We start from the raw sequence: 23367 nt of genomic DNA on the forward strand, positions 1-23367 counted from the left end.
CAGTTATTTAATTTTGTCCCCTGAATTGAAACCAGACCGAAGACACCTGGGAGAGAAGCTTTGTGGGGAGGAGACGGGTGGGAGGATGTCTTAGGCAGGCCCTGCTCCCCACTTTAGTGGTTTGCTTCTAAGTTGCCCCCAGTAAGTCAGGTTTCCAGCTAGAGTCGGGGCTGTGGTTAGGCTGGCTTGCTCCGGAGAAAAACACCGATCCTTTCTTACCGGTTAAATTCCTTTTCAAAGATCTCTGTTTGCCTTCCTTTCCTTTCTTTTCTATTTTTCTTTTTTTTCTTTTCTTCTCTTCTTTCTTTCCTTCTTGTTTCATCCTTCGCTTTTCTCTTTATTTGCTTCTTTCTGGTTTCCTTTTTCCTCCTTTCTGCCTGTAATATATTCTTTTCTTCTTTTTCCAATCCTTTCTCTTTCTTAATTGTCTTCCTTATTTCTCCCATTTCCTCATTTCCTTCTTTCTTTATTATACAATTCATTCTTTGCTCTTTTCTCTCTCCAATTATTTCCTTCCCCCTGACTTTCTTTCCTAGCCTTTCTTATTTTTCTCTGGTGTGCTGGGCTTAGTGAGGGGGACAGCACCAGGCTCAGTCGCATACCTCCCTAGCCCAGCTGCTAAGGCTTGGAGTTGACCTTCTCCCGCCCACGGCCTTAGCTCAGCTCCTCCTCACAAGGCGAAGTGTAGGGCTGCCAGCCGCCAGCAGCCAGGCCTCAGCAGTCGCCATTAGAGGGAGGAAAAATCGGATTCTGGGGCACATCCACACTAATGCTGATGGCTTCTTCAAGTGCCAGGATTCAGAGGTCATGTATTTTCACTTCCATCACCCCAAAGGAGGCTTGTCTACCAGGCCTGCCTTTGGAGAAGTTGTCCCATCTTTGTCCTGACCTCCGGAGCTGAAACATTAAAATGGCCCAAAGTTGAGCCCAGTTGGTGCTCCCAAGGCTGGAGTTAGGGGAAATGAGCAAATGGGATTCTGTCAGTCCCAGGATGAGGGGAAGGTCCAGGGGTCATCCATGGGCAAGGCCATCTCCCACATGGCCGCCTTTGTTCTCTGCTCCTGGACTGCAGCCCTGCTGGCCCTCTGTCTCCTCTGGTCCTGCAACCACTGCAACCTCTGGGCAGGAGTTTCTTGGTGTTTTGGATTCTTTCTTCAAACCCATTGTTGACTTCACAGGCGGCAGGCCAGGATGCAGGGCTGTGTGTGCAGAGACCCTCCCAAACCAGCAGTCTGAGTCAAGGTTATGGGTCTTTGCTTTGTGCAGTGGATTGGAGGGGGGCTGTGCAGAGAGGTGTGTGTCTGTGTGTGTGTGTGTATGTGTGTGTGTGTGTAGAGAGAGAGAGAGTAGTGCCTACAGGAGAACAAGAGGGTGTGATGGGGGAAGGTCTTGTCATGCTGATATTGTCCAAACTTTTAGAGTTTGTAAGTGTGCAAGAGCAGAGTGGACAGGACTCTGTCCAAAGATGCTCCAAAGCTGAGTCCAAGATGGGCCTCAGGAAGGACTGACTCAGACCTTCAAGCCTTTTTGCCTTAGAAAAAGGCAGCTCCATACACTCCCTTCCCTGAACTGCCACCCCACAGAGCCCCTCTCACCTCTGCCTCTCAAAGACCTGTGATTTCATCCTATGGCAAGACGAAAACTTACTTTTTTTTTTTTTTTTTTAAGGGATGGGGAATCTTGTAAAATTTTTATGCCAAACAAAGTTATAAAAACTTCCCGGGCGTTGCCTTTTCCAAAGGTTTATATGAATAATAAAGAGTGCAGTCGCGTGCACTGGTTCTGGCGGGCTCCGAGTAGGGAGGGGTTAGCAAACAGCAATATCCAACCCTGGGGCACCAGAAACCCCAGTGGCTCCCCCCTTCAGGGAATACTGGCCCAGAAACAATTGCCCTACGGATTCCTGAGAGAGGCGGGGAAAGCGAAGGGGTGGTGCCCTTGACTCCCTTGAAGTTCAAAGTTCTTCTTTGCCCTTAAGAGAAGAGCCCTCTCTGCTCTCAGCCCACTGGAGAAATTAGCCCAAGATAGCTTCTCCCATTCTGGTTGAGAACTGGCTCTAGATATCCCCAACTTTGTTCACCTTTCAGACACCTTTTGCTCCCCCAAAACAGAGCTCCCCAATCTTTCCATCTGGGACACCTAGAGCCAGGGGACTTTCTCTCAGAGGTGCTTGGCAGGGGTTTTGAGTCTTCTTACAAGGGACCCTTGCATCGCCAAACCTCAGCCACCTAAGAGTCTAAGTGACAAAGAAACCCCAAACTCAAGGCTACTCCCAAACCCATTTCTCATTTCGAGTGCCCTTGATTCCTCCTGCACCCCCAAAGCCCATGGTTGGAGGGGGAGGGGCCCAGAGTGCTCTCTCAGCCCATACCACTTAATACCCTTGTAAACTCCCACGTGCGCTATAAACTTGGATTTTTACAACCAGCATTCCTCCTTAGCTCCGGGAAACTTTGAACTCGGCCTCAGGTTTATTTACTATGGGGGGGGGCGGTGGGGAGGAAAGGGGCTGGGGAGCTGGGAGCTGAGAAAGGCTGGAGAAAAGAGGAAAAATGTGGGGCAAGGGGCTGAGGAGGTGGGGGTCTGGGGTGTGTTGGGAGAACCAAGACCCTCCACTACAGGTTTGTTTACTATTTAGGGCGGAAGCAGTTTCTAATACAGGCCAGACTGAGTCGTTAAGGTCGAAATGAAACTGGGTTTAGAGACATGGGGTGGGGGTGCTTTATGGCAGCGTCTAGACGAGGATCTTTTGTTCCTGGGCAGTGCTGCGGCTGGAGAGGATTACCCCAAGAGGTTGAGCCCAGAGTGCCCCTGACCTGCAAGGGGGGTTGGACACCTTGGGAGACCGAAGGTGGGTTTGTTTGGGGGCCAAAAAACCCTTTTTCCTCCTTTTTAGAGGGTCACCAAGGACTGGCAGATTCCTGGCTTGGGTCACAGAAGCCTTTGTTTTTCTTTCATGGTGACCTTCTCCTCTCATCCAGCAGAACTCTCTTTTGGAGCGGAGGACATTTCTGGGCTGCACATTGCAGAGAAAGTGGTACCTGTGGGTTTTAAATATTTTTCTCCAAAATCAGGCATTTGGAGGCTAATATTTTGTTTTATAAATAGGTTCATCTTATAGAGTTTCCTCTAGCCTAATTTTACAGGAAACATGACCAGCAGGCTAATATTTCCTAATGTGGCTAGTGGATAAACATCATACCTGGAGAAGTGTCACACACACACACACACACACACACAAACGTACAGAGGCCCCTCAGTTGCATTCCTGCCCACACTCAACAAACACTGCCAGTGGTTACACACCACAGAGACACAAGCTCTAGATGTGCATGTGGTCAGGTTTACTCCATACAACAGACAAAAGCATACAAATAATATTCCTTCTTATGTGCACCCATAGGCACACGGAGTTAAATAAAACGTTTGTGTGTGGGCACATGAGGGAATTGTGGGCTGCATATACACCCTAGTTTGCAAATCCTGTCTCACAACCCGACCCACGTTTACAAATTTGAAATTTAGATACCTAAACTGCAGGGATTCTTACCATCAAAAATGACAGACCCTAGATTTGATAGTCATGATGCTTTTTCCTTTCATCCAACAGAATTGTATTGACAAAAACATTTTCTTTGAATTATACAAAGACAGAAAGAGAGGGGAAAGATGAGATAAATGGTCCCGAACCTCTGCTCCCAAATAATGAATTTGAAACAGAGACCAACGGAGTGCCCTCACTGAAAGCACTGCAAGGGCCATGATTATCTTTATACAGAAGAAACCTGCAGCAAATATAGATGGGTATAGTGACTGTCCCCACAGGTCATCTCCATCCCTAGTGCCAACCCCTACAAAACAAATCTCTGGGGCTTTCTACTGTGGGACACCCAATGTGTAAACCTCAGTGTGGCCCCAGTACAGGCGTCTTGTTGTGTCTGGAAGAGCCTGGCCATTTGTGCCAGAGGGAAAGCAGCCAGTCCCCACCTTCCCACCCCCAGGAGCTGTGGAGAGGAGAGGGAGGGGGCTGGTTTCTCCTTCTGTCCCCTCCTTCCTTAAAAACAGTGTGTAAAAATTCCAATACAGACTTCTCATAGAGAGAGAGAGAGAGAGAGAGAAAGCTCTACCCTTCACACTACACATTTAACTGCGACAGACGGAGACATCTGGCAGAAGGGCGGTGGAGCCAAAAAAATTCCTATAAATTTAAATTCGATGATGGTTACAATTAACTCCACAACCAACGTGTACTTAAACAGAAAGCCGTTGCTGGGCGTTTGGACACAGCTCGAGCTGCACGTGAGAAAGGAGAGCTTCAGAGTAGCTATGGAATGTCCTCAGCTTGAGAATGTGAGGAAACTACGGCCATACTCTTGGCCCTGCCAGCGGAGAGCAGCTCCAGGCCGGCCAGCACCGGCCTATCTCACCTCTGCTTGCCTGTCCTCACCGGCTGGGCTTTGCCCTCCTGCCTCCTCCTCCTCCGCCGCCGCCATGGGAGCATGGAGGATTTTAAGAGGAGAGGGGTTAATAAAAGGGTCAAATAAAATCATAATATTGAACAGAATGAAATTTATCTTTATTTGCCACCAAAAAAATTTTCACAGCAATCCCTCTGGGAAGGGAGCAGGGTGGGGAGTGCCCATGTACACACGCACTCACGCATAGGAGGAGAGATGGGTGATTTGAATCTCACTGGGGGCATTCCCCCCTTCCCCTCCAGGTGGAAAGAAATTTATTTACAAAAATCCAGGCCCCAGCAAGCGGGAGGCGCCCAATCCCATCTCCCTACTGCCTCCACCACCCCAATGTTCTTTTTTCTTTAAAAAAAAAAAAAAAAAGAGGTAACGACTGCATAGACTATAGATAAATCCATGAAGTGGGGGCACTGCTTGGAAAAAGGTTTGGAAACCTCAATGCACCGATTAAGAAATTTCAAAGGAAGGTTCTACACATTCACGGGGAGAACAATTAGGCTCGGGCGGGGCCTTGGCGAAGACGGAGGTAGGACACGGACTTTGCACACCTAACACCAGGTCGACGGTACAGAAATTTCACAGCAAAGCAGGATCACATTTAGCTGCCCCCTAAAGTAGTGGGGCTAGGTGGGGCGGGGTAGAGGGAGAGCCCAAGAAGTTTCCGCTGGCAGACATGCTGTCTTAGCGGATCTTTTCACTTGGGCAAGGGAAGGCTTTTAGTTCGTGGATTGTTCGGCTCAGGCGCTCACTACTGTCGCCCCTCCCCCACCCAATCCGAGCAGCAGCAAGACATTGTCGCCGAGGTGTGTTTTCTTTTAAATAAAAGTCTTGGCCTCGGCGCCAACGGTGTTCACTCGCCGTGCATCAGACACTTCCCTTCACCCCCTTTTCAGGCCCGGTCCCCGTCCCACAGCGAGAGTCAGATCGAGGGTCCAGGAGGTTCCGGAACGGAGTGCCGGCCACAGCGGTGGGGGCCACCCCTGGCCACAGTCCAGTTTTCCACCCGCGGAAAGAAGACGAGTTAGAAAATAAAAAATAAAAATAAAATAAAATAAATTTCCCCTCCCCCCGCCCCCAAAAGGGCCCGGTCTGCAGGTTACAGCAGCGGATTTCCCGAGAAATACTGCAGCCGGTCTCTGCTCAGTTTTTTTTCTTTCATCCTTCTGTTCTGAAACCAAATTTTCACTTGTCGGTCCGTCAGGTTCAGCATCCGGGACAGCTGCAGCCGCTTCTCTTTGTTGATATATACGTTGAAGAAAAACTCTCGCTCCAGTTCCCGGATCTGGAATTTCGAATAAGGGCAGCGCTTCTTGCGGGTGCGGGGGGCGTCTGGAGGGAGGGGAGGGGGCAAGTGCGAGGAGAGGGGGGAGAGAGACACGTGAGACCCTGGCGACCCCAGCCCGCTGAGCGCTCAGCGGCCCTTCTCCTAGCCCACCGCAGGCAGCCCTCCCGCCAGGCGGCTGGCTGTCTTGCAGTTGCAGCGCCCGGGCAAGCCTCGACCCCCTGCCAGGTCTAGCGGGTCCCGACCCCCGGCCACTGCGCGATCTCGTCCCCAGTCCTCAGGCGAGAGCCACGGCTGACAGGGTTTGGGACACAAGGAAAGCCGTCCGGGGACACGTGCGTGCCCTCGGGCCCCCTGTCTGCTCCCCCTCGGCCCTCGGGCCCTTCCTGCGCCGCCCTCCCAGTGGTTCGGAAAGCCCAGCCCCCCCTCCCCCCTAGAAATCTGGGGGGAAAGCTGAGAACAGGCGCCAAGCAGTGAGATCTGGCGAGAGCAGTGGGGAGGCGGGGAGGAAGCCGGCCAGCAGGCACCGGGACACCAGAGAGCCGCTTCCGGGGCCCTGGCGCCCCGGGACGCCCGCGGGGCCGCGCCTTCCACACCGCAGTTCTAGGCCAGCTCCGAGGCCGCGGACCCAGGAGAAACGCCCAGACCCCCGCCTGGAGCGCAGTGGAGTCCTGCGCCGCCTCGCCCCATTCCCCTGTCGCCGCTGACCCCAGAGTTGCTTGGGTTTCTGCTGGAGGACCCGCGAACACACAGTTTGAACATTTTCAAAACTAGTTTTAAAAAGGATCATAGCGGCCCTGGCTTGCCTCTCCGGTCTCAGGTTCTGCTGCATTGCTCCTCTCCCCCACCTCTCCCCCTCTCTGGATCTCTCCCTGTCTTTCCCTCGCCCTCCCCTTTCTCCCCCTCCACCCCTCCCCTCCTTCCCACTCCTCGGCAGCCTGGCTCCCCATCCTTCCTTAAATGCTCTTCTAAGTTCACGATCAAAGTTAATATCGCCCGCAATGGTGGCGCTTTTAAAAATTTCACAGACCGAGGGAGATAACGGGGGAGGGGGGTTCACCCGGCTTTTCCAAAGAGCCCTTTTCCCTCCCTCCCCACCCCTTCTCCATCGTAAAAAGTCGAGTCGTTGGGAGAGAGGGCTTTGTAGGTTATAATAAAATCCTTTGAATGCTTATAAAACTCCACATAAAATCGGACTGACCCAAAACACGAGGCCGTCCCCGCTCCCCTTGCCTCCCCCCTTCTCCCGCCCTCCCTCTCTCGCTCCCTCCCTCGCTGCCCGCCCGTTCCCGGCCGCTGCTACCTACTGGGGGCGGCTCCTTTGGCCGGCTCCTTGGCCGCGGAGTGGGCTGAACCGGACGAGCTGGGATTTGTGTTCTCCTCCTCAGCCTCCGCCTCGGTACCCGCCTCAGCCCGGGACCCCAGTCCCGAGGCCGGGGGCGCCTCGGGCTCCCCCTTGGCCTCGCCCTTGCCGGAGCAGGGGGGCTCGGCGGGAGCGTCGCCGCCACCGCAGTAGGCGTTGTCGAAGAAACGGTCGAAGGCTTGAGGCAGGACGCTGTTCTTGTTGACTGAGGAGTAGAAGCCGGCGGGGGCTGCGTGCGGGGCGCTGGGGTGGTGGTGGCCGCCGTAGGAGCCTTCGTTTTTCATGAGGATCTCGGTGACGGTGGAAGGAGGCAGGCACTCCCGGTGCATAAGCTCGTCGGCAGCCGCATAGCAGGAGGAGTAGCTGTTCCGATGGTGCCACTTGCCGGTTGGCTCCAGGCCGTAGGAGACCTCCCGGACCGGGGGCACTTGGGCCGAGTAGGGATAGGAGATCTGACGAGAGGGGGCCTGGGGCAGGAAGGAGGAGACCGTGGAGAACTCGGGCATGTAGTAAGTGCAACTGGGCAGATAGAGGTTGGAGGCGCAGCTCCCTCGCTCGCCGAAATCTGCGCCCCTCTCCTTGCGCGACGGCGAGCAGAAGTTGCCCAGGTTGACCGAGTTAAACATCGTTCTCCTCTCCTGCCGGCTCCGGATGGAGGTTTTGGACCCGGTCTAGCGAGGGGGGAAAATTTGGGAAGGCGAGATGACGCGTTATCCGTCTTAGTCTCTCTCCCTGAGCACGTGATCCAAAGTAGATATTGTCATATATCAGTTCGGAGCACTTCGCAGACGTAGGAGGGGTTCTCTCTTAGGTAAGATCGGGGACGTTCAGGCGATTGGTTTGCAAACACCGCAGAAACATTATGAAAATCAATTGCAGATTTGTATTCGTTTTTCTCTCGTCACTCCCCTTCTCTCCATATCACAGCACGAGCAAAGGAGGAGAGAGAGGGTTGGGGTGGGGTGGGCGGTGGGACGGGCGAGGGTGGTGGCTGGGAGGGGGTAATTGTATTTTTTTCTAGCTGCTGCTCTTTTTCTCCCCCAGGATTGGGGGAAGGAGGAGGTCTCTCACGTTTGGAGGTCTTGCCTCCTCTCTGTGATCAGCACCAGAAGGGTGGGAGTGAGGACTTCTTTCCCCACTGCCTGATTTCCCCAGAGAAGTGAATCCTTTCCCTTAAATCTCAGGGACTCTTACCCTTCCAACCCGCAGAGTCACCGCCTGCTCACAAGAGTTTGAAGAAGTCCACTGTTTTCCTGGCCAGAGCTGGGTGTCAAGACTACCTTTCCGGAGTCCTTAGAGAGACTCCCGGAAGAGTATCTGAAGTTTCCCAAAGGTGAGGCAGCCCAGCTGCAAGCCAGTGTCCCAACTTTGTCTGGCTTGCTGTGCTGCCGCTGGCTAGGGAGTCAGATTAGTCATAAACGAGTGGTGAGCAGTGCGCCAGCCGCCCAGCCGGTGCCTGGCGAAGTCTGGGAAAAACCTTCTCTAATGTTGTGTTAAATATTTAGTATGAGAGAGTGGCCCTGGGTGAATATTTCATGCCTGCCTTTATTGTCAATCAATGTGAAGAAAGCTACATCCACTGTGGATTTTCAAATCCCAAACCCCAAAGAAAAGGATTGGAATGAGAGCCATGTATCTTCTATGTCAGGGCCCTTTGGCTTAGTGGCTCAGCCTCAGCTAGTGGGCTGAAAAGAAGCCTAGTGTAGGGGTCCAGATAGAATATAGTGGGGGGACTAGGTTTGGGGTTCTTATCCTTGGATGATTTTGGGGACTGTAAGGTGGGAGTGGGGCCAGGTATGGGTCTCCAGAAGAGACTAGCCAGACAGCAGAAAGGAGCGGTGGATGCTGTAGCATCAGGGGAGACCCAGGGGCCACTCCCTAGTCAAAGCCCCCAGCCTCTGTCCCTGGGGCTGTGACCAGATCTTAGTGCCTCCTTCCTATTTCTCAGTCCTGCCCTGCCCTCCTCCAAGTCTGTCAGCCTCCTGGGTAGCTGTAGCCCAAGCAGTAGGCTCAGTGATTCTGCATCCCCAACCCCTTGCCTTCCATCCCTTTGAGCACCACAGGACACATCTGGGTATCTGAAAATCACTTTATTGAGAGGTTCTGGACTGGGTCCAAGGGGCCAAAAGCAACCGGCATGAGCTGAAAGCAACCTTGGGTCCAAAGAGGAGCTGCCAGGGCACGATTTGTTTGGGAAGGAGGGGAAGAACTGAAGCCCCCAAGGGCTCAGCCCAATGCACACTCAGGGAAAACAAAAAAATAGCCCAAACTCTCTTTACACCCATAACCCTTAGTTAAAATTAGTTTCCACTTAAAGAAATTAGATTGGATTTGTCTTGATGAAACATGATGCAGTGCTGCAGCTCCCAAACCAGATAGGGAGGACACAAAAAATTGTAGCTTGTCTCCATATGTAAACCCTAAAATCCATTCCTCCTCAGCGCTCCTGCCTCCTCAAACTTGCTCAGCATTTAGAGTGACACCTGGGTGGAGTCTGCCTCCATCATGGGTCCTAATCTCAGGGCGGTTCTGGAATACTCAGGGATAGGTCTCAGGTGCCTCCCTACCCACTCAATGCTGGGTGCTGCTTCTTTAGTTCTGGTCAGATCTTAAACCGAAGCAAAGAATAACTAGATTGGGGCTTTGCTGAAGTGTGAGTCTTCTCTGTTGTTTCCTTTTTCCTCTGGCCCTTTTTATAGGGTGAGCTGGGGCCAGCATTTTTAATTATAATAGTGGGGAACTATGGACTGTGGCTTTTATTGGGGTTCACACTGACCTCATTAAACTCAAGTTTATTGAAGGCAATACGCTCCCCAAACAGTGATAGGAACCAGCAAGAGGGAAGCGAGAGGTACCCCTATCCTTGCAGAAGTGTGGATGAGGGCTCAAGTCGCAGCTCCCACTTTCTCCACTTCCACCCAAGGCTCTGCTTCCTTCCCCCCCACCCCGGCCCTCCAGGGTGATGTGGGGCCCAGTCCCCCAAGGCAGATTCAGCACAGCCAGGGCTGAGGTGGGGGTAGGGGCTGCTTCCTGTGAGGAGACAGCTGCTGGCCTGAGCACTTGAATTTGACCACCAAAGTTTATTCCCGGGCCACCATAAAAGTGAGCCAGGCGGCAACAAGGTGCTGCTGGCGGCCCTATTTCCTTGAAACAAAAAAGAAAGGCAAGAAAGAATATCAAAGAGTTGATGTCTAGGAAACGCTGGGGTTTCCCAACAGAGACTTCTGGAAAGTAATATTCCTCCTCTTAAAAGTAAGGCATGAAGTTTAAAATGTTCTCTAGTGTTGGTATGGCTTAGTTTTTCAACAAATCAAAAAACCCCTAGCAACTGTCAGTTGCTGCTAGGGTCAAGGAAAGAAGGCCCTGGCCACTGAGGTCAGCCAGGCATTTACTGGCAAAAATGCCCATGGTCTGGAGTAGCCTCCCTGTCCAGCCCTGGGTCCAGGCTACCTGGAAGCTTCAGCTGAGATGCTTGTCCCAGGCTGCACCCTCTCAGCCTGTGGATTCTGGCCAGAGCATCAATGCCTCCCCACACAGGACCCATCCCCAGCCCCCAACCCCTTCCTTGTCAAGCCCGCTCCAGGTGGCTTATTTGTACCTTATCTGGTGGACGCCTGTGGCCTCTCCATCTTCTTTGAGTCCTGGCCTTCACCTGAAATTCTCTGCAGCAGGGCCATCCGGCCCTCCCCACTAGCTCTTGGTGTCCTCAGTTAGCGCCACCAGCCAGCCTGGCCACTAGCAGGCGGCTGCGGTCTGGGCAGCTATCCCAGTAGCCTGACCAAAGCTAAGGCAGACTCCAGCACCCTTTCCTCCCACACACGGACAACAGGGGCAGCTTCAGAAGGGGACAGTGTCTCCTAAATTCTGCCCTGGGCAGCTCCCAGAGCAAACTCCCGCACACAGAGTTAGGGCCTCCTGTTAGCTTGTCTACCTCCTCCCACTGCTCTGGGTTCTAGAGAGCAGATCGTGGTAGGGAAAGGAGCCCATCCCACAGACCATGAACTGGGGAGGAAAATGCTGAAAGGAGAAATGGGGCCACATGTGCTCCAATGGGCTTGGATTGTAAATTCAGCCTGTGTGGAGTCAATAAAAAGATAAGCGGAGAGAGTCCCACGCATGGACAACCTCATTTGTTCACAGGCTGGGCCAGCAAGGAGCCTTCATTAGAAATTGTCTTTCACCTTCTTGCCTATATTTCTCTCCCTTACAGTAATATCACTGCCTGCAATAATCCCTTTAGTATGCTTTGGGATTTTCAGGTCAGTGATTTATCTTGCACCCGGGACACCCCAGCCCCAGCCAGGGAGCAAGATCCTGGGACTGCTAGTTCCTGGCTTCTACCTCTTCTCAGACTTGGCCATTGCCCCAAGCCTGAGTCCCCAAGTCAGGCCACCTAAGCTGGTGGATGCTGCTCAGAGGTTCCTGGGACTTATGGAGGAGGTAGTGGGGAGGGAGAAGGACAACTCCTTTGCCCCCACAGGCCCCACCCAGCTTCCTCTGTGGAGAGATTGTCCCAGGAGGGTAGCAACCCGACCCTATTTCTTCCCATAAAAAGCCCTATTTTACGAGCCGGTTTCACTGGCCCCCTCACCAAATGTTCCAAAATGAAGGAAATGTCTTAAAAGCAGTCTGGAAATGGAGCCGCTGCTATTGGGCTTTAGTTTCCTAAGCCAGTTGTAGTGGCACAGAAAATACCTTTTCTGGGCGGGATTGCCCTGTTGGGCCACCCAGATCTCCTGCCTCACCGCAGAGCTGAGGCGGGTTGACTGGGGCCCTGATTCTCTGGCTTTAGCTCCTACTTTAAGGCTCGGACCTAGTCCTCCTGATCAAAGTGAGCTCGCGGCATTTTTATGAGATCAACTTCAGTGACTCTTTATTAGCGATCAGATGCCTGGGTCGAAAATGCAAAAGGAAACAAACAGCTAATCAATCCAAAAAGGAAAAGGAAAAAAAGAGAGAGGTGGGAAGGCATGGGGTGAAAAAATTCAGGTGACACAAAGCAAAAAGATTCCAGTCACCAAAAACAAAAACAAAAAAAGATCTTTTGCCCCCAGCAAGAATCGTTTGTTTGGGATCTGTTCCAGCCTCCAGGCCCTGCCTTCTGCCTGCACATTCGGCCCTGATTTCCGGAACCTGGAAGCCTAGGCAGGCAGTGGGGAACTCTGACTCGCCTGTGCTCTGAAGCTTGATCCGAAAGCTTCCACAGTGAGGACTGCTGTGTGGGGTGAGTGTGGTGGCCTGTGCCTCCTTGCCCCAGCAGGGAAGGTGCCTTCTGCTCAGGATTTACAAGTCTCCCCCATTTTGTTGCTTTCCTCTCTGCGGGCTCAGTGGCTTTCTCCTCACTACAGTCAGAAGTTGAGTTACAGGAAGATTCGCCAGAGATTTATCGCCTGGCCCCAAACTTGGAGAGCCTCGTTGTCATAAACAGCCGTCTATTGTCTAGACTTTTATCTCCGGGTATGGATCGTGCATTAGCGAGGCTCAGGAGACATGGGGCTGGCTCTGTGGGGTGTTTGTGCAGCCGGTGCCTGCCCCCAGGCCCCAGGGGTTTCTTTGGGTCAGTTTATGAGAGTGCACACATTTGTGTATGCTCTTGAAGCTGGGCAGGTACGCCTGAGTGTTCACGAGTGGAGGCCCAAGGTAGGGAAGTCTCTTTTTCTCTGTGTCTGGGAACATTCCGGTGCGTGTACTTGTGTGTTGGGTGAGAATTTGTCATGGTATGCTTTGTTTCTGGGGCATTTTAAGTGTTCCTGCCTGGGCTTTTTCGGGTTTTATTAACTTGCATCTGCTTGGCCTGTTTATGTCCCTTCCAAGCAGATCATCTGGTGTTTTTCAATATTAGACTGCATTGTGTGTATTTGGCTTCTCTGAGGAAATGGTTTTGGGTGATACCTTCCCAGGCTTACTCCCTCAGATTCCCCCACCCACCCTGAATCACACCTCAGCCTCTGCCTTCACCAGGTTGTCTGACACGGCCCCACTCTCTGCAAGTCCCTAAATCTCCAAAGTGCCTGCCAATTTTATGTCACAGACATGAAGCACATTTTTGCAGGGTGAAGTCTGGCTATCTCTGTCTTTCCCACACTAGGGGGAAGCGTCCAGCTCATAAACCACCTCACTAACTGGGGCTCCCCTTCCCAGACCGAGGGGACATAAGAAAGGGCTTCCCCAGTCCATTTCAACTGTTTAAAATACTATCCACGGAACTCTAGATACTGCCAAAGAGAGCCTGCTCCCTCCCTGGGTCTTCCTGGCTACCCCTCCAGCCCCTTGAGCCCAGGCATTTTGTAACATAAGTGACACTTTGCCCAGATTAAACGTCTATGGCAGAGACACTTATCACCTTAGATCTTGGGGTCAGAGTTGCTTTGAAAGCCAGGATCATTTAACATCACCAGAAATAATCAAATCCTCCCCCTTTGTTTTTTATGATGAGAACACAGGGTAAGAGAGCACCAGGCACTGAGGCCTTGGAGCTCCACCAACCAATACCCCTGCTCTTGGCGTCTCCCACCCGGGACTTAGATCCTCAGGTTCCTAATATCCGGGAGGTGCTCTCAATCAGAAAGGTAAAGTGAGGGGTGGGGGCAGATCCCAGAGGCCATTTTTCCAGTTAAGGAGGGTGGAGGTGACAACAATTAGAGGCTTTTGGAGCATCAGATTGACCCAGAATTCCCCATCATTGTTTTCTGTGCATCTTTCCCTTCCCTTGCCATTAGAATTTCAATTTAAAAAGCAATGATTAGACCTTAAAATGAGCCCAGAGGAGGCGAAAACGAGCTGTGAGGTCCAGGAAAAAGGTAAGTCCTCCGCAGATATCCCCACACCAATTAATTTTCTTTCCTTCTTTCTCTCTGTTCATCCCCAGCGCTACCCTGGAGGAAAAGGATCAAGAATCTCAGTTCAGGATCCTTCCTCCCTGAGCCTTCGAGCTAAGCCCACTGCCCACCGCCAAAGGCTGCCGCGGCGGATCCGGGGCTCTTTCGGTCTCGCCGGCCGGCTGCGGCGCCGCCTTACGCTCCCGGTCTCCCTGTCTCCCTCCATTCTTGCGTCACCCCTCCCCTAGACCAACAAATATCCAATATATTTGTTTCTCCTCACCCCAGGCCTCCGCGCAGCCCGCTCAGCGCTCGGGGATCGCTGCCCCCGCACCGGGTCCTTACGCGCTTTGCTTCCAGTCCCACCGACTACAGCCTCTTTCTTTGCTAGCTGCCCGGGTAAAACGCTTCTGTCGCATTTTCCTGCTTCTCTCCCTTTCTTTCCGCCTCTGGATCTGAGGAATAAATAAAACAAAGTCTCCTACGGCACCAGCCCACCCCACCCCTGCTGCCTCACTTCTCCTCCTTACCGAGTGTACCGCCTTGTTTTCTGAAGGAAACCGTAACATTCAGACATTTAAGATGTAAATGAACTTTTCTTTATGACGTTTAATTTTCTCTCCAATTCTTAGGTCCTGCTCCGCTTCGCAGTGGAATGGAACGGATTTAGAAGCCTGCAGTAGGGGAGTGGGGAGTGGAGAGAGGGAGCCCAGAGTTACAGACAGCGGCGAGAGATACAGAAGACCGGGAGATACAGAGAAAAAGAGAGGCGGGGGAGGGGAGGAGGAGGAAGGAGGGAGGGAAGGGTTCCCAGCTGGCGAGGAGCGGAGCCAGAGAGAGAAAAAGAGAGAAAAGTTTCCCAAAGTCTTCATTAGTTGATTTCCCTGTCCGCCGCTTTCCCCGGCCGGCTCACCCCCAGTAAAGGAAGGAGGGGCGTCTTTATTTTTTTTAAGGCCCCAAAGAGTCCGATGTTTACAAGACCAGAAATGCCACGGCCGCGTCCTGGCAGAGAAAAGGCTGAAATGGAGGACCGGCGCCTTCCTTATAAGGTACGATGCTAACTTGACCTTCACTTTGTCGTGGCGCCCCCGCCCACCCAGACTGCTGCAGGCGGCCGGGCGAGGGAAAGCAATCGCCAACCCTTGCTTCTGCCTCCCTCCCGCCTCTTTTTATCTTTCAATCTTTTTCTCTCGTCTTTCTTATTTTCATTTCCCTCCTTCTGTCTTTTTCTTCGTCTTTTTTCTGTCTTTTCCTTTTTGTTTCCTTCCTTCCTTCTTTTTCTCCTCCTGTTCTTCCTGCCCCCTTTCTTTCACTCATTTCTTTTACCCTTGCCGGCTGGTTTCATAGCTTCCCTGAGTTCTCTCTTGCCTTGTTCTCAGGCACTTCCTTGATCTCTTTCTCTCTCTCCCAGCCTTCTGGTCCCTTCTGGTCTCAAATCCCGGAAACAACAACAACAAAAATATTTTCAGTCCTTCCTGCATCCCTACTCTGAACTGACCTTCACAGCCCCAGCCTGACTTTTGCCCCACCCAGGTGTTCCCGGGGGTAAGGGGGAAGGCCAATTTAGGATCAAAAGAGGCTTCACTTTGGGACCAGTGCCCACTTGGGGATGATAATGAAATTGGTTTGGATAAGACTCTGTCTTCCTCACATTGGCCCCACCTGCAAAGTCTCTGTGATCCTAGTGGCCTGGGACTGAGAGCAAAGCCTCAGGCTGTGGGGGCATGGGGAAAGCAGATCCCACAGCTCCTGAAACTATGGGGAAGGGAGCAGACTTCAAGTACCCAATTGTGATTCACCCTTCTCTGGCTTTCAGCCCCTAAAATCTTAGAGTTTTCCCTTAAGACATCTGAGGAGGAGATGTAGAGAACTAGGGATTTATAGAGATTAACGCATATGTAAAAATAAGATAGAGAAAGACTATAAGGGCCTCTCCATCTTGTCTCTTGCTGCCTCCCAGGGTCCAGCAGAGCCTCCGACATTAACTCTAATCATATCTTGTGTGGCTATAAAATAATATTATTGACACCCCTATAATTATCTATTATCCCCTTACTTGTAATGATTACAATACTACAGGAGGCATGTCTATGCTGACAAAGTAAAGCCAAGCAAATATCCTGGAAAATGAAACCAGATCAGGGGCATTCAAACTCGATCTCTTGTGCATTCTTGAGTATGTTCCAAAATCTATAAGCTCCTGCCTAGGGTCTCCTTGATTTAGGAGTAGCCATTTTGTGGGGCTTAGGGTGATATCGGGAGACCCTACCATCTCCTTTTCCTCTACACCCCTGGCCCCTCCTCCTCTGCACAGACATCAGAGAGGGTCAGACAATAAAAGAGAAATGCTTTCTCTCTCACCCTCTACAATTATCCGAATAATTGCATGAATTCTTCCTGGAATACCACTGCGTAGTCAGGGTCAGAATTTCAGCAGGAAGTGCAGGGGACAGAATTCAAATGGGGGAAGCTGAGAGAGTCCTGCGTTCTTACATTCCCAGACTTTATAGTTCTGTCTAGTGTTACATTGTTTCTTCAGGCAAAGATCTTTGTTCGCCTTCAGTCATATTTCTCCCTTCCCCCTCCCTTTCTTTCTCTTTCCCTTCCCCCCTTTTTGAGTCCCTTTAAAGGAGACTCAGATCATCTTCTGCTCTTAATGGATGACTATAAAAGTAAAATTAATTCTCCCCTGCCCTTTAATATCAATATCTCTCAGTTAAGTATGCACATTGGTGAGAATAAACAAAATTAAGTGCTGCAACCCAAACCAGCAATTACACCCAAGGTGTTTTTGTTTTTGTTTTTGTTTAATTTTATTTTCATTGGGTCTCGCTTATCTGGGGGTGTTCACTCTGGCAAGAGATAACCAGGGGGTATTTGTGTTTTTTTTTTTTTTTTTTTTTACTAGTTCATTGGGGCCTGAGCCAGCACCGACCTGGTAGAAAAAGCAACCACGAAGCTAGAGAGAGAGCCAGAGGAGGGAAGAGAGCACCAGACCAAGGTGAAAGTGAACCACGCAGAGAAATACAGGCAAGGGAGCAAGGCGGCAGTTACCGGAACAAACGTGGCAGAGGGCAAGACAGGCACTCACAGACAGAGGTTTATGTATTTTTATTTTTTTTTAATCTGATTTGGCGTTCCATGAGGAAAAGGGAAAATCTGGGGAACAGGAGTACAGAGAGAATTATCCGGGTCCTAGCTCGCCACATGAACGCCCAGAAGGAGAGAACGCTGGAAAAACCTGAGCGGGTGCCCGGGCAGCACCCGGCTCCAGTCAGCCGCTGCCCCACACGGTGCCGGGATGGGCCCACCAACTCCCCCCTCGCGGCCACCCGGGCTTCCTTGCTCTTCTTATCATCTCCATCTTTATGACGAGGCTTGTTAACAAGACCAGCGAGCTCGCCACGCACATCTATCTCAACCGCGCCTGCTCAGCCGAGCAGCGGCCGGCGCGGGGACTGGGAGGCGCTAATTAATTGATTCCTTTGGACTGTAAAATATGGCGGTGTCTACACGGAATCCATGGACTCATAAACAATATCTCTGTTGGGCGTGAGTGCACTGTCTCTCAAAGAATTTTTCCATAGGCATGTGTCAGAGGGTTCTGGATTTTTAGTTGCTAAGGAAAAACCCAAATGGGACTAATTTTAGGAGGCCCAAACAGAGTTCGTTCAGTGACAGAAAATGCTTCCCCAAAGGGGTTGGGAGTGTTTTGTTGGAAAAATCCTTGGGTTATAGGAAAGCCTTTCCATGCTACTTGTGTAGACCCAGCCCAGTTTAATAATTACAAGGAAGCGAAGGGGTTGTGTAGGCCGGAAGCCTTTCTGTCCCGGCTGGATGCAGGGGACTTGAGCTGCTCTGGGATTTGAGAGGAACATAGAAGCAGAGGTCCAGCCTTTGCTTCATGCTGCCTCCTAAAGATTCAAAAACAAATTTTTAAAAGTGAAACCAGCCCTAGCCTTTGGAAGCTCTTGAAGTCTCAGCACCCACCCAGGAATCCACCTGCCTGTTACACGCCTCTCCAAGCCACTGTGGCACCGCTTTTCTAACTGGCAGCACAGAGCAACTCTATAATATGCTTATATTAGGTCTAGAATAATGCATCTTGAGACACGTGGGTAACCTAATTATATAATGCTTATTCCATACAGGAGCGATTATGCAGTGGGACCCTGTTGCAAACAAGACTTTGCACTCTAAATATAGACCCCAGCTTGGGACAAAAGTTGCAAGAGATAAATAGACATAAGGGAACACTTAAATAAGTAATGCATGTAGACATAGAAGGGGTATTTAAAAGACAGATATAATAGAAGCACAGAAGAACAGAAAAAAGACTCGGCAGATGGAGATTACCATTCCCAAAGCCTGAACTTCCTCCTGCTATTAAGATTGCTAGAGAATTGTGCCTTATGAACAGTTCATGAACCCAGAAGAATGCAATTTCAATGTATTTAGTCCACACACAGTATGTATATAAACACAACTCACAGAATATATTTTCCATACATTGGGTAGGTATGCACTTTGTGTATATATAATAATGTATTTTCCATGCAGTTTTAAAATGTAGATATATTAATATCTGGATGCATTTTCTATGCACTGGTTTTATATGCCTTATGGAGTATATACTCACATGTAGCTAAATAGACTCAGGACTGCACATTCCTTGTGTAGGATGTGTGTGTGTGGTGGTTATATGTGTAAATAAAGTTTTACATGTGGTGAATATACTTGCTGTATGTAATCTTTCCCCAGTAGGTTAGTTTCACATACAGTAGATAAAAGTGCCTCTGTGTGTATATTTTATTTTTCTATGCCAACAATGTACCCGTAATAGAGATATCTGCGCATTTTAGACTGTGTTTCAATTTATTGGCAGCACTATGACCAGGTGTGTGTTTATGGAACATCTTTTCCATGCTCTGCATGTGGACGATGCACCTTTTGCAGAGAGCTTCCCAAACAAGGGCTGTTGGTGGGTTCAATCCTCACAGACCTGTCTTTGAAGGAAGTTCTCCACTCTGGGCCAGGTAAACTGACGAAGTGAAGACTTGCCTCCTAAGCGGCTCTGGCTGGAAGAGAAGAAATCACCTGCTGGCAACGGGCTGGTTTAGATTGGCTAAAGGTCCAGCTATGTTTGGTCTTGTCGAGGCCAGTTTCTTGGCTCCTATGCCAGTCTCCAGAGGGCGGCCCGGGTCTTAGGAACCTCCAGGGCAGAGCCTCTAGCGATGAGAAGCCGGGCAGGAGGGCGGGCAGCCGCTGTGGGGACACCGAGTCCCGGCAGAAGGAAGGAGCTTAGGATAAAGGTCTAGTTCCCGCAGCCCGGCCAGCGCCTCAGACTCTGGCCGCTCTTGTAGGTCTCTCACACTCACAGGGCGTCCCCCCTGGCCTAGGGTGCTCAGGGACGAGCGACTGGACAGGTCCGGGTCTCGGCGAGGCAGTCTCCACAGCTCTGGCCAGCAGGGGTCATCTCGTCCTTCGCGGGGGCACAGCAGCCCTCCAGAGGAGACCAGAGCTGCCGGCGCTGTCGGGCGCGGGAGCTGCTCGGGTCCGCCGGGGCTGTGGGCGCGCCGGGTTTCCTCTCCCTGGACCCTGGAGAGGACCGCAGCCGGGACCACGACGGTCGGGGAATTGTATCAAGGTCTCACAGCCTTCTCCACAGGGCCGGGATGCTGAGCACTCCAGGCGCGAGTCAGGGAGTGGCCCAGGCGCCCGCGTCGTCCACCAGTGGCCAGCGCGTCTTTGTTTCGGGGCCTCGGCTAGAGTGGCAACGGCGCGCACCGCGCAAGGCTGCAGCGCGGAGCAGAGGGCGAAGCTGGGGAGTCCAGCAGCAGCTGGCGCGGGCCACGGCCTCTCCGCGGAAAACCGGCAGCGCCTTCTCGACCGAGGCACACGCGCAAGGGCGGCGGTTCGGACCAAAGGCTGGGCATAGGCGCGCTGTGGAATCGGGGCCTGCCTTCCACCTCCAGCTGAATTACACCGGAACCTTCCGCGCCTCCAGGTGCAGTGCAGGGAGGACTGGCGGCTCCAGAGTGCGTTTCTCGCGTGGTCTGGGGCCGAAAAACCGCTACTGCTTTCCTGGATATAGCAGGGAGGGTGGGCAGGGGCTCTGGCCTGGCCGGAACCAAAAGTCCCCGGGGTTTGCCTTGTTCGCGGACCGGAGCCAGCGGTCCCTGCTCAGCTCTGGGTCTCAGCCATCGATCGCGCCGGATTTCCGGCTACATTAGCATCCACAGAACCCAGACTGCCAGACCCATCTCCTGCCGGCTTGATAGCGGCTTAGTGGCCTTAAATACTCAGTTTCGTCTGTGCACGTCAGAGTGGAGCAGAATGACTGCGACAATAACCAGGTCCAAATACAGAACTCACTCGGGCAATATAAGCTTATACGCGCGCAACAGCACAATTATTGTCTACCTAAATTATCTGGATATTTCTTCCCTTTTCTTGCTCCTCAAAACCCGGCGAGAGACACGGAGTGCTTTGTCTTAAAGTTAGTGGAGTAAATTGTAGTTTAGAGGCTTAAACTGGACAAACAGTTGTAACATAGAGGAAATGCTCACCCAGATGGAGAGCTCAGCTGCGCCCTAAGTGTTGGGATCGCGGTTCCAACCATGACCTCCTCTTTGGCCGGGAGACCCAAAGATTTGTTTTTCAGTCATAAGGAGGAGGCAACATCCTTCTCTGGCAACATCCCCAGTGTTTGCGTTGAGTCTCTGGACCTGCAGAGATACCACCCAACTAGGTGCCTTCTCTCTCAAATTGGAGTGTCTCTGGGAATAAATTAAAGGCCTGTTATTTGCTGCCTTCCTAAATCCCTCTTTTTCTTTTGCCAGAGATGTCCTTATTGTTGATCCTTCCTGTGTAGACACATCATAAGAGTCAGATATTCTTTTGCCTGGATTTCCTGGGATTCAGACTCCTCCTACCCTCCTCTATCCAGACCCGGGCTCAACCACCAGGCCCCTCCCCCAGCTCATGGCTGCCCAAGCTATCTGTCTTCGGTGGATGCTGCACTCTGTGGGGCATTTTTATGAGCACCCTAAGGCTTTGGGTCTCCTTCCTGTCCATACCCCTCAGCTTTGCAAAACAACTGGGGATTAGGGGTAAAAAAGAGAATGGTATTTGATCTACATTCGCTGGTTTCTCTAATTATAGGAATAAAGAAAGGGAAGGAAAGAGAGAAAGAGAGATTTCAGGGCAGGAGGTGTGTCTCAGAGGCTGGACTTGGTGGGGGCTCCTAGGATTCCGGTACAGGCTCAGGAGGGTGAACGAGGCATTTGGAGGAGACTCCTTTGATAGGAGCCATACCGTTAGAAAAGGGGTGAGGGGAGGGAAGAGGCAAAAGGGTGAGAAAGAGAGAGGGCATTTCTTACCGAAGGCAGGGGTAGGTGGAGGTGCAGAGGGTTCGTGGGCACATCTGGACTCTACTACTGGCCTGGGCCTCTGGCATGGCCTGGAGAGAGTCGCTGGCTTCAAAAGGTGGAGCCTATTTTGCCAGTTCCAAGGGGTCTTTAGCCCCCTCTCAACATCTTGCAATACACAGTGTCATCTCAGAGTGAAGCCACAGGATTAAGATCATAGGGTTGAAGCTCTAGGCCCACCAACCCCACTCCATCTCAGCCCCTGGATTACGGGTTACTCTCACTGCCGCAATATCCAGCTCAGATCACCAGTGCCCCTATCCCAGCTTCTATTTGTCAAGTTCCTGCAGCACAGACCTCCTTTTCTGAAGCTGGTTTCAACCTCCTTTAGGCTGTCCACATTATTTTTATGGCCCCATGACTCCTCAAAGCTCCCTCTCCTCCCCCAAGTCTACTACCGCCCAATTTTCTCTCTGCTATAACTGCTTGGGACTGGAGATGGTAGCTCATCAACAGATCTTGGTTGCTTATACATTTTTTGTTGACCCTGCAACCACTCTTCCTGTATTATTATTATACATTTATTATTTTTATTATTCACCTGAGCTGGAGAAAATAGAGTGGAGAACAGCTAGAAGGCTGGGACTCCCATTATTTTGGGGTAGAACTTTTGTTTTCAAAAAATCACATAATCATAATTCATGTTTTAATTATTATTATTATCAATATTAATATGATGAAGCAACTCTGTACAAGGACTATATAAAGGGAAAACGTGCTAAAGACAGATGTTTGAATAGAAGAGTACACTACAGAGAGCTGGGGAGGCAGCTAGGGGAAGGGCAACTATCCACGGGGACTACACTAGGTACCAGCGACAGACACAGAGAACAAGACACAGATTGACAGAGAGGCTCACAGAAGTCAAGTTTAAAGCACATGGAAAGAGAATATTGCATATCTTTGTCCCCTCACTCCTTTTGGAGTGTTCTGGTCTCTCTTCTCTATTAGGTTGGGAATCAGGTTAGTTTGGAGTGGTAGAGCTCAAATCCAGCACCCTAGAGCCCAGAAGTCACAGGAAGGGCTGCATAAAGGGGGTACAGTGGGTGGTGACCAGGAAAGGTGGGGAATGCTTCATGCCCAGGGGAAGCCCACAGGAGACTGCAGACAGCTGGAGTGGTGATAATTTGGGGGAACTTGTACATGGGTGAAACAAGTATGTGTGGTTGAAAAATTGTCAGGTGTCAGATATCTAGCAGGGGATGAAGGCATGTGATTGTATCTCCACTCTGCTGGGCCATGTGGGGACTATGAGGCTGCCTGCTTGCAAGTGCACTAGGGAGGGTGGGGTGGGCCCAGTGCTGTGCTGGGCTCAGCTGTGTGTATATGTTTGCCTTTGCCTCTGCCTGTACAGAAGCTCTGTGCTGGTGGGAGAGTAAAAAGCTCGGTGGATTGCCCTTGGAGAGTTTGTTAGAGGAGACTCTCCCCATATCGGAAACCCTCCAAGTCAGCAGGCCAGTTTCACACTGTCCAGGCTGCAGTTAATTCCCATCAGTGCCCTGCTTCTCACCCCTCTTTCTCCTGGAAAGGGCGGGACAGCAGATGGGAGGCTGGGGGACACTTGGAGAGAAGGATAAAAATGAAGTGCAGAAAGGTTGATGGTTCTCTCACTGCTCCTTTCTCTGAAGCCAGCCCAGCATCTACTGGACTGGGGCTGGGGTCTGAAGGAGTCTAGATGAAAGGCCTTCCCACTCAGAGAAGCCATTCTCAGACCTCCAGTGGGTTCTAGGGCTGTGCCCCTCCCTCTGCTCTGGTCCATGTGCTAGGCTGTGGAGGTTTGCGGCCAGGAGGCAGAGGCAGCCAGTCTGAAGACAAAGGGCAATGTTGGGGGGGGGGGTGGGCGGGGAAAAGAAGGGAGTTGGGTGGGGGGCTGCAGCGCCCCCCTCCTTCATTGTCACCGGCCTGGGAAACTGGGGCTGAGTGGGGCCTCAATGACTGGTAGCCCCTTTAAGGGCGAATTCTCCTCCCGCCTCATAAATTACTCTGGTCCAGCCTCCAG

The 23367-nt window shown here is 51.5% G+C and overlaps 2 protein-coding genes and 2 long non-coding RNA genes across 6 annotated transcripts in view; 1 reads left to right on the forward strand and 3 right to left on the reverse strand.

Annotated features, from left to right (window-relative positions):
* Window positions 1–3323: 3323 nt before the first annotated feature.
* On the reverse strand, window positions 3324–7860 carry LOC105474250 (homeobox C11). Its single transcript, XM_011728747.2, has 2 exons — window positions 7065–7860; window positions 3324–5804 (listed from the first exon to the last, which is right to left on the reverse strand). Exons 1-2 carry the CDS (start codon window positions 7744–7746, stop codon window positions 5572–5574), a joined length of 915 nt encoding a protein of 304 aa, XP_011727049.1. The 5' UTR covers window positions 7747–7860; the 3' UTR covers window positions 3324–5571.
* Window positions 7861–13059: 5199 nt separating this feature from the next.
* Window positions 13060–18670, forward strand: LOC105474251 (uncharacterized). Of its 2 annotated transcripts, XR_982726.2 has the most exons (6): window positions 13074–13689; window positions 13840–13920; window positions 14227–14337; window positions 14571–14987; window positions 16847–17490; window positions 18090–18670. It is a non-coding gene; the product is annotated as an uncharacterized lncRNA (long non-coding RNA). The 2 variants fall into 2 exon arrangements; XR_011609131.1 differs by lacking the exon at window positions 18090–18670 and having other exon boundaries at window positions 13060–13689; window positions 16847–17494.
* Window positions 13696–14604, reverse strand: LOC139356749 (uncharacterized). 2 transcript variants are annotated; one of them, XR_011609132.1, is made up of 3 exons: window positions 14469–14604; window positions 14222–14393; window positions 13696–13995 (listed from the first exon to the last, which is right to left on the reverse strand). It is a non-coding gene; the product is annotated as an uncharacterized lncRNA (long non-coding RNA). The 2 variants fall into 2 exon arrangements; XR_011609133.1 differs by having other exon boundaries at window positions 14222–14387; window positions 14469–14574.
* A 3336-nt stretch (window positions 18671–22006) lies between the features above and the next one.
* The window catches only part of LOC105474252 (homeobox C12), a 4038-nt gene continuing 2677 nt past the window's right edge, over window positions 22007–23367 (reverse strand). The window contains exon 2 of the mRNA XM_011728749.3: window positions 22007–23367. This exon is cut by the window's right edge and continues 1260 nt beyond it. The gene's annotated coding sequence lies outside the window, so the exon portion shown is untranslated.

The sequence above is a fragment of the Macaca nemestrina genome, chromosome 10, assembly GCF_043159975.1.
Source record: "Macaca nemestrina isolate mMacNem1 chromosome 10, mMacNem.hap1, whole genome shotgun sequence".
Classification (NCBI taxonomy): domain Eukaryota; kingdom Metazoa; phylum Chordata; class Mammalia; order Primates; family Cercopithecidae; genus Macaca; species Macaca nemestrina.

Bases quoted from the DNA above. Each gene is read 5' to 3' on its own strand.
- LOC105474250 (XM_011728747.2), bottom strand. From the start codon at position 7,746: ATGTTTAACTCGGTCAACCTGGGCAACTTCTGCTCGCCGTCGCGCAAG. The intron at 5,805-7,064 runs GTAGGTAGCAGC...CCCTCCCTCCAG, and splicing joins GGCCAAAGGAGCCGCCCCCA to ACGCCCCCCGCACCCGCAAG.